The sequence below is a fragment of the Periplaneta americana genome, chromosome 6 (genome assembly GCF_040183065.1).
Source record: "Periplaneta americana isolate PAMFEO1 chromosome 6, P.americana_PAMFEO1_priV1, whole genome shotgun sequence".
Taxonomy (NCBI): Eukaryota; Metazoa; Arthropoda; class Insecta; order Blattodea; family Blattidae; genus Periplaneta; species Periplaneta americana.
The window spans coordinates 168,377,837-168,388,488 of NC_091122.1; the positions used below are offsets into that span (position 1 = coordinate 168,377,837).

General features: G+C 31.7%; 1 protein-coding gene across 5 annotated transcripts in view; it reads right to left on the minus strand.

The window, feature by feature from the left end:
* Positions 1-10,652, minus strand: part of klar (klarsicht) — a 1,308,544-nt gene that overhangs the window by 199,211 nt on the left and 1,098,681 nt on the right. For all 5 annotated transcript variants that reach the window (XM_069829505.1, XM_069829504.1, XM_069829503.1 and 2 more), the window contains exons 12-13: positions 7,334-7,570; positions 2,589-2,888 (exon numbers count right to left, since the gene is read on the minus strand). In XM_069829505.1, the coding sequence (XP_069685606.1) occupies positions 2,589-2,888; positions 7,334-7,570 (537 nt within the window). The remainder of the gene's footprint in view (positions 1-2,588; positions 2,889-7,333; positions 7,571-10,652) is intronic.

Below are 10,652 nucleotides of genomic sequence, written 5' to 3' on the forward strand. Positions count from 1 at the left end.
CAACTTTGTTTATTGTATTAATTTAACCATTTTAAGGTCTAAAAAATGTGGGGCTGCTTTGGTGTTACTGTAGCTTTTGTATGCACATATTGCTTAATTGTTTGCTTGAACGAGCAAGGCATCACGTCTAGGTGAGTTCCTACACTGCTCTTAAATGATTCGATTTTTTTAGAAACCCTCAAGTCCCGAAATACAAAGTTCTGGGGAAACGCAAAAAAATGTTTAAAAGAAATGCATCAGTTAAGAATTAGAATATTTGAAATGGGAAATGTCGGTAAAAACGTAACGAATATTTATTAATGAAAATGAATATTTTTAATAGAATATGACTTATGGGGTTTCTCAAAATCTGGTAAAGATTTAACAAAACCAACTCTTTCTTCATGAAATAACTGAAAATTTGGTTACAAAAATAATACGAATCTGATTCTCAAAACCAGTATTTAGAAGCTGACCTCATAATTTTTGCTCCATGTGAACAAATTTTACTCTAACCTGTATGAAATGTCATTAAGGACATCTATACTAATAATAAATCTGTAGCCGAAATTTTTGTGGTAACTTTCGATTTTCCAAAAATAATTGGTCCTAACATATATAATTAATCACCCTGAAACCGAAAATCGCTTTTTTGAAATTTTTGTTTGTATGTCTGTCTGTCTGTCTCTATGTTTGTTACGTTTTCACGCGATAATGGCTGAACGAATTTCGATGAAAATTGGAAAATAAATTAAGTTCGTTATAACTTAGATTTTAGGCTATATGGCATTCAAAATACATTATTTAAAAGAGGGGTTATAAGGGGGCCTGAATTAAATAAATCGAAATATCTCGCTTATTATTGATTTTTGTGAAAAATGTTACATAACAAAAGTTTCTTAAAAAATAATTTTCGATAAGTTTTATTCCTTGAAAAATTTTGATAGGACTGATATTTAATGAGATAAATGAGTTTTAAAATTAAAATAACTGCTATCTAAGGCCGTGTAATGAATTAAAAAACAAATGACTTCGTCTATAAGGGGCCTTGGACAGCAACAATCGAAAGCTATGAAAGATAGCCTACAGATAATGTTTCTGTGTTTGTATGAAGTAATATCAGAAGCTAAATTAACCGATTTGTATAATTAATTATTAATTCACCATTGGAAAGTGTTGTTTCTCTAGATGGACATAATACTACTGTATAATGTTATTACAGTAACTTCTGAGTGAATCGAGGACAGGTAAGATTAAAATAGCTTCTTATGCACAGAAAACTTGATAGGCTATTCTGTACATTCGTTTCCTGTATTTCCTAAAATAATTTTTATGACCAAATGAGTGGTCTCTGGATCAAAATGATCGCATTTTAATTTTTTTAATACAATTTAAATTAAGTAACATAATAAACAATTTATCCTTCTATCAAACACGAATGTTCTCTGGATCAAAATGATCGCATTTAAATTTTTTTAATACAATTTAAATTAAGTAACATAATAAACAATTTATCCTTCTATCAAACACAAATGTTCCCTGGATCAAATGTCCTATTTTAATTATGTAATTACTTTATATTTATTTCTAACGGGTGCAGCGGAGCGCATGGGTACGGCTAGTAAATAATAAAGTTCTGCATGAAATAATCTAATACAATAATACATTATGCAAAAGAAAACATAATTCTAACAAATCCAAAATTCAGACACAAAATAATTAATTTAACAAACACAACAGCTTAGGCTATAGCTCTGTTCATTCTGTGTCAGCCTTGTCACTGAATTATGAGTCTTCTCTACGAGTCTCAAGCTCACATGTCACAACAGAAATACCGTTTGACTTGTGGTATTTTTTCTACAAAATGATATATCTATCCCTATAGAACAGGAATTAGCAATAAACTCAATTTTGTTAAAATGTGACTTATGGGGTTTCTAAAAGAACCAATTCAAATATGTTTCCTAAATTGTTGATAAATCTAGTTGCATATTTACCCATTCCATGTGGGCTAAATTTAATATAATCAAATACACACCAATTTTACATTGATCATACTTCAACTCTGGCTACTGGAGGCAGACAATAATAATGAACACCAATCAAAGTACCCCAAGAAATACTAATTGAAAGCTACAATCAATACTATACCGCAGACTTTGTATAATAATTGTCCTACTGGATACATTACTTACAAATGGCTTTTAAGGAACCCGGAGGTTCATTACCGCCCTCACATAAGCCTGCCATCAGTCATTATCCTGAGCAAGATTAATCCAGTCTCTACCATCATACTCCATTGCCCTCAAATCCATTTTAGTATTATCCTCCTATCTATATCTCATTATTAATGAGATTATTTGATTGAGATCTAATCCCATCAGGTTGAAGATTACAACTGGGCAGACAGCTTTCAAAAATAGCATAAAAATAACAGAAAATGTTATAAACATGTTATCTATAAAGAAATAAAAATGGAGAAATGTTTCACTTCATCTACTGGATTAAATTTGTCATGAAATCACAGTGAAATTCAAATAAAGTAACTAAATCTGCATGCAAAACGTAAGAATTATACAGACACTTTTATAAGTAGAAACATATCTTACCAAAGTTCTCTTGCGAAGTCGAACTTTACGCCTGCGTAAAGAGCCATTTCGTGAACCTGAGCCTTCTGCAGCAAGTAACGTAGCTTCATCAATCGTAGACGAAGACAGATTTGCACCAGATCCACTCTTGCCAGTCGGTGGTGTTGTTGTTATCATTTGATGCAAGGCCGATTCTGAGATGGAGAAGTGAGCGAGAGGTTCTCTTCCTGCTTTAGGGGTACTGCCCCCAAGTTGTGAAATGCCAGATACACTCCATGGACGCTCTCCTGTAGCCTGTCGACGCTTTGTTCTTAAAACGACCTGAAAAATTAAAGGATCGTAATTAAAAATCAAATAACATCATGATTTTTAACAAATTTCTATGTTCTCAAACGAAAATCTTGTCTTCTATAGTAGTAAATCCAATAATTTAATTTTTATGTTCAGAAAAAGATAATTCAAATCAAATTTACGAAAATGCATTACTGCTTGTGATAATGTAATAGTTTTCACATGATTTCTTAAACAATGTAGGAAACAAAGAAATTCTTTACTTCCTACAACACAGATTGCAAAATGTGAAAATTCAATGGGCGTCTACATATAACAGTGGCAATGCATAGTTGTTTATGTGATGTAGCCTATAGCTAGAGAAAAGTTGTTTTTTTTTTCTTCATTATATTTTACTTCATTTACTTCATTTATTGAATTCTGTAGCATTGAGATGTGGAACAAGTTACAAATTATACAAAAGTATAACAACTAGAGTTCCCACATATCCTGTAAAATATAGGAACTCCCTTTTTTCACTAATGTGTCCCATTGTCCTTAAAGAGGCCTTAGGGACATGTTTTTGTCTCGTATTTTTTTGTCCTGTATGCCTCAACAAGTGTAATTCATATGTAGGGGCTATACAGTAGCACATACATATGTTCTACATTGTAATTTAAAAACTTGAAAAACTACACTTTGTGGAAAACATATAATACCTCAAAAATTAAAGAAAGGAAGCAAATGAGAACAAACAGTAAGGTAACGAAGTTTTGAGCAGAAAGAAGAAAAAGTTTGAAACCATGAAATTTTGGACCCAAAATATATAATGGATTAATTAGAGCTTACCCTGAGCTAAGTACACTTAACACATATAGATTTAAGAAACAAATCAGATTAATTATTTAATTGTTTAAGCTAATTGAGTTAAAAATTGATACTCTAATATTTTTGTACTTTTGTATTTTCTATTTGTATACAGACCCTATTATTACATGCTGTATTATTTTACCATTTATTAATGTTATTGTGCTCAATGAACTCTCTTAATTTTGTGATATATTTTGTATAACTGATCTGAACTGCGTCCGAGCACGAGCTTCTGCTCTTTCGGGCTGCAATGCCTAATATAGCTCAAGTGTAAAGTATTAAATAAATAAATAAAATAAATAAATAAAAATAAATCAACTGAGAAATAAAATAAATAATCTTCCCAAAAAAACGTCTTTTTAAACAACGAAGGAAGTTGGTTAAAAGTTTGTTATTAAAAAATGCTTAATATGTGTAAAATGTTTAATCCCTTTCATTCCGTAAGATATTGAGCCATGCTGAGAAAAAAAAAAAATGTAGTTTCCTTCTGTCTTGTTAAATAGGTATTTATATCTTTATTAAACTGAAATATAATATTGCTACAAAAATTAGTGACTGAAAAAACAAAACTGGAAATACCAATTGTAATGTTATTATAAATATCAGTCTCCATCACTGTCAGTGGCATTGCAATTCGCTACACTAGCAACATTGAAAATGACACTGAATGTATAGATTGTTCTTAAAACAGTTCATATTATGAAGTAAACTGCTACCAGATCAAATATTACTGAATCCTATTTGTTCGATGAGAACATAATTATGAAAAATGTTCTGATTTCCAAAGAAGATAGTGAATTGAAGGACATTCTTAAATCACAACATTTAGATTAAGTCTGGATGGATCTGTTCAAAAGTGATGATGAAAAACTTCAACATTTTAAAAAGTTCATTATGTAAATATGCAAATATTGAAAGATTGTTCTCCTGCATGAACTCACTGTGGACTGACGAAAAAAACAGAAGTTGCATATAAAGACAGTAAAATCAATGCTCACTGCGAAATCATTTTTCAGTGGGGATTATGTTGTATTTCATGGCTTAATGCTTCAAAACAAACAATAGTTATAAGAAACCCATTCTTCAGAAAAGTACTGTATGAGTAACTCTGATATATAACAGTATAGCCTATTCTCAGGCGAATCTATTTTGTATGGAACAGCCTACATTTTCAGTATATTTTGTTCAATTTATTTTTAACTACTTGGCTTTCGCAATTACCTTCAGTGCTCTAGGGCGAGTTTATTCGAGTATTACTGGTACGATGCAAGGGCTCAGTTCACTTCTTTCGTGAGGACTGTGGCATCCAACCTCCATGTGCAGTACTTAGGCAGTTGCTCATTATTTGCAATGGAGTCATTCAGTGCATTCGAATTTTTATTCTTTGCACTATATTAAATTGAACATCACCTACTTGGCCATATTGCCTCTGCCTGCATCACCGGAATTTTGACCAAATAGTTCTAGACGGATTTCCATATGGGCCAAGATCAAAATAAAATAAATCATAACAATATATAGATTGCAAGACCTTCAATCACGGTAATATTGAAGGCAGAATTAAATGTATAAAGTGATGCTTATTGTGTTTTTATTCTTCCAAATCTAATTAAAAATACATTCTCTTCAGAATTAATCATTTTATTTCCAGGTTTAGTATAGAACAGTACAAAGAAATAATGCGTTTGCCCTAACAGTAAATAACATCACTATTAGGTAATCAGTTCAGAAATACAGATAAGTGAGTCATATAATAATAGAAATTCAAACCGTTCTGGTAAGTGCTTGAATACCTTTCAAGTCTTTGGCGATTATGACCTATTGCTGCTCTGTCTGCTTTTCCTCCCCTCTCATGTGGTAACTATTAGGTTAGGTTCATTTTCGACTTTTCCCCTTCAAAATTCTCTAACGTTCCTTTACTGGAACAGTGAAAATCGGAATGAGACAAGTGGCCAAATAAGTTGTTGTTGTTGTTTTCTAATGCCAGGCGTTTGACAATAAAGTCATTTGACTTCTTGCACTCCAATATTTTTCAAAGATATTATCATGGTCAGCCACTGAAGGACAGATTTTGAGGTGTTCCGAATCCATTTCTTGGTTTGAGTTGCACAATGGGCAGTTAGGGGACTGATATATTCCAATTCTATGCAGGTGTTTGGCCAAACAATCATGGCCTGTTGCCAATCTAAATGTAGCTACAGACGATTTTCGTGGTAAATCGGGAATTCACCGTGTATTATGATGCAGAGAGTTCCATTTTTCCCCTTGGGATTGAGTTATCAAATTTTGTTTGTTGAAGTCTAAGTATGTAGATTTAATAAATCTCTTCACAGAGTAATACGTAGATTTAGTAACAGGTCTGTAAATGTTTAGTTAAAATGTTTTTAAATGTTTAGTATAGCAAATGTTGCGTTAGCTCTGTCTAATAACAACTGACTACTTTACCGACTGTTTGAATGTCACCGGTAAGAGTAAACAGGAACAATGTCTGACGCACCCTTACTTATGTCTAGTTCATAATGTTGACGTAATTGAAGATCGAACACACCTATAGTACTGTACACTACCCAATACAACTCTTATTTCTTCAGTTCTGTACTGGACGACTGAACGAGACGACATCAACAAATTGTTTCGGAACGGCTCTCTAGAAGTTTATGTGTGTGGAGATATGTTAAGCTACATTTCACTAATGTACTGTACAATTAATTGGTATGAATGTTTTAAACGTGAAATCAATTTAATCTATCAATAACTTCTAGGCATTTTGATTGTGACTGCACACCAGAGATTTTGTACTGTATTTTGTTTTTTGAGAATAATTGTTTACTTTTTATTGTATACTACTTTTATGTCTCACTTCACCATGTACAACATTTCCATAGTATTAAAATGTAGAGTATATTGTGACTGTGATTTAATTCACCCTAACCAGAATTGTCCTCCCTCTGTTCGATCCTTGGTCAGACATTGTTATGTTTACTCTTACTGGTGACATTCAAACAGTCAGTAAAGTAATCAGTTGTTATCAGACAGAGCTAATGCAACATCTGATATACAAAATATAGTTGGTTCCCATTTAAAAAAGTAAAGTTTCTAATATCTTGAAAATTATTTCATTTATGTATAAAAAAATGCATTACGTGTATCAAATGTCCCCTTAGATGTAATTTAATTATTGTAAATGTCGTTTTGTTATATATGAAGAGTCCACTGCAAGAATGATGGATGTCACATTCTTGTCGAAAATGAACCAAGACTGTCAATGCATAGCTTAAGACATATAGAATTTATATAGAGAGTTAACACTGATAGTCATTGTCCAGTAATGATCGGAAAATCGCAGTTTAGTTTTGAGCGCTAAGCATTTCAAACTTTCAATTGCTTTTCCTGCAAAATGTATTCCAAATGACATCCATCATTCTTGCAGTGGACTCTTCATATATATCCATCAAATACAAAAACGCAAAGTAAGGCATTGGGGGAGGGGGGGGAACCAACCCTACCTACCATCCCGAAATGTGAGGAAACATGTTTTTCTCTATTATATTCCTTCGTATATCTAATTAATTAAAAAATACATTTTGCCTAACTTTCAGGCTCTAATTATCACACTCCTTGCATACCTTGCTGCCACTGCCACTTCCAATATGCTCTGGAGACAGAGGAAGACTCCGTTCTGCTACAGGGGTCGTCTCTGGATCAGGAATTGCCTCAGCCGAACTGCCCAGTCCACCCATAAGCAGCTCCAGCTGCCGACATGTTGTCACGCTACCATTCAGTTCTTCAGACGATTGTGATTCCTTATCATCATCAGAGTCACCCGTTGTGTACTCACCACTTGCATCGCAACTGTCTGCAGGCTGTAACAAAATATGAAACAAAGATCAGAATTTTCTTTCTCTTTCATTACCAATACTTATGTCAATTACAATTCCCTGCTACCATAATTTAAGGATTAAACTTAAAACTTTTTCTGGTTGAAAACATGCTTTTCAGGTTTTAGTTGTTGAACTCATATAGTGAAATAATAACCCCTTACCGCATTCCGGGACAAATATGGCACATACCCGTTTTATATTCATATAATTTATAATATAAGCATATAATATTTAAAACTGCATACTGGGACAGATATGGTACACTGTCAAGAATTGGATTTGACCATATGTGATATCAGTTGAGAAAGAAAGAACTACTTAAGTTATTTGAATATTAAACCAGTGTGTGCAAGACTGTCCCGTGTGTAAGGGGTTGAAATTATTCTTTTAAACAAACTGACGTCATAGAACAAATATAATTCTCGATTACACATAATTTCATGTCAGTTTTTAGTCAGCAATATACGCTGTGTCCACAAAAACATTCTGTGATTACAAACTGCTATAATTTTGTAACTATGCGTATTAAGAAATTCATACCAGTACCATTGGAAAGAATGGCTCAAAGAATTTCAGGGAATATGTAATTGTAATAGTAAATGAAAACAATAGGTAACACCATAAGAAAAAAGGAAAAAAAAAAAAAATACACTTCCCGTCTTTTGCTTGTCATTGTGACATTGTTGGATAGAAGAAAATTGTGTTAATTGGTGTGAATGTTTAAATTTCAACTCTGTGAATTCTACAGCATTTAGACAGATATGACATACCCACAGGAACGTACTTGGTGTGTATTGTACCACCTCAGAATAGTCTTGTCAGTAGGTGCCGCATGTTGAAAGTCTGAAGGCATGCTGAACTCTCACTACACTCCATGTGCTATGGTATTCCAATACACATCAACTACATTCCTGTGGGTTCGCCATAACTCTCTAAATGCTGCAGAATTCACACAAAGTTGAAATGTAAACATTCACACCAATTAACACAATTTTCTTCTATCCAACAATGTCACAATGACAAGCGAAAGAGTGGGAACAATGTATTTTTTTTTCTTTTTTCTTATGATGCCATCTACTATTTTCCGTCAACAATTACAATTACATATCCCCTGAAATTCTTTAACCCGTTCTTCCTAATGGCATCAGTATGAATTTCGTAATAAGCATATGTACAAAATTATCTGAAGTAGCCATTACTAAATGTTATATAGGTGTTCATTAGGAAACCCAGTAAATAATGTTTATATATCATTAAATTTTTAACGTTTCAGGGGGAATTTGGTAAATAAACAAAACAAATGCCGATCATACAGTATTGAAAATCCCAGTCTAGCAAAATTCAGCAAGTTTGTTTAACTCTGTACGATCTATTTAATGATAGACCAAAGTTATTTTACAAAATAATTTATTATACTTTATTGAATCTTAATTATTTCGCTTATTCGATGGCAATTTGTTAAATAAGAAGTTAAAACTAATGTTTCACTTTTTATTATAATTGTTTTATTATTTTTAAGTGATCTCTCATCTTTTATTTGCATGATTTTTAATATTATATTATTGACGTTATGATAATAATTACAAATATATTTTATTAACATTATTATGAAATAAAATATCGAACACACAGAAAAATAATATTTGAAATGAAGTTAGAATGTAACCTAACAAATTTCGGATAATTTTTTTTTATCAATTGAAGAGTCCACTGCAAGAATGATGGATGTCACTTTCTTGTCGAAAATGAACCAAGACTGTCAATGCATAGCTTAAGACATATAGAATGTACGTAGAGAGTTATATGGCATTAACACTGATAGTCATTGTCCAGTAATGATCGGAAAATTACAGATAAGCTTTGAGCGCTAAGCATTTCAAACTTTCAATTGCTTCTCCTGCAAAATGTATTCCAAATGACATCCATCATTCTTGCAGTGGACTCTTCAATTAATTTTTACTCCGTCATGTTCCCTAGAGTCATAGAAAAAACAGTATTAAAATTTACTGGGGTCTCTAATAAAAGTCAGTGTACCCATATACAAATATTTTCAAAATCTTTTACATTCTTTGAGCATCACAAAGTATTTAGGGGAATAAATGGGTCTGGACATAGAATTTTGTACCTATTTATATTAGTATTCTAACTTATTGCAAATGTTTCGAACTTGTTACCGTTTTGTTTCTCTTGATATTTGTACAATGTTACGGTATTTCTAGATATTTAGTAATTTTCTTTAATCACTAATATATTAGGCAGTCAATATATTGCAATAGTACATCTTGTGCCTATTGTAATCTTATTTTTCTACTTGTATTTTTTTTATTCCCCTCTTTTTGAAATTTTGCATCTGTGATTTTGTATTTGTAATTTTATTTCTATTTTTTATTTACTTCTCTCAACATTTGTTTCTTGTATATGCCTATTTGTAATCTGATAGTGGTAGAGAAGGCCTGATGGCCTTAACTCCGCCAGATTAAATAAATAATAAATAAATAAATATTCCTACATAAACAAAGGGATCTTTCATATGCATTACCATAACTGTATATTGTGAGGCTGCTTGCAAAACCCTACCCTAAGTCGGCAGACATAATTTTTCAGTAGAGCAAAATAAAACAAATCAGGACAAAAAAATCGATTTTGAGTTATGTTAGATTATATGGATTTCTTTCCTTCCTTTCCCCTTTTTGTTCTCTTTATCAGCCGATTAATTTATTAGCATAGCCTTTTTATTGTGAATTTTATTTAATATTCGTATTTATTTTCTTTTTTATTATTATTTTATTACATTCCATTTTGTTATATTCTACCTTACGTTTTCCATATTAACCATTTGTACTAAATGAGTTGCTTTTACTATATTCCAATGTATTTTACTTTATTTTTTTCTATTATTGTATTATTTTGTTTAGTGTCGATTTTATTATGCTATAACTATTATTATTATTATTATTATTATTATTATTATTATTTATTTTTTTTTATATGTTAGTATTCTGTTCTTTAACTTTTTGTTAAATTTCAACTGCTTGTATACTTTGTGACCTGGTAGAGTGTAAGA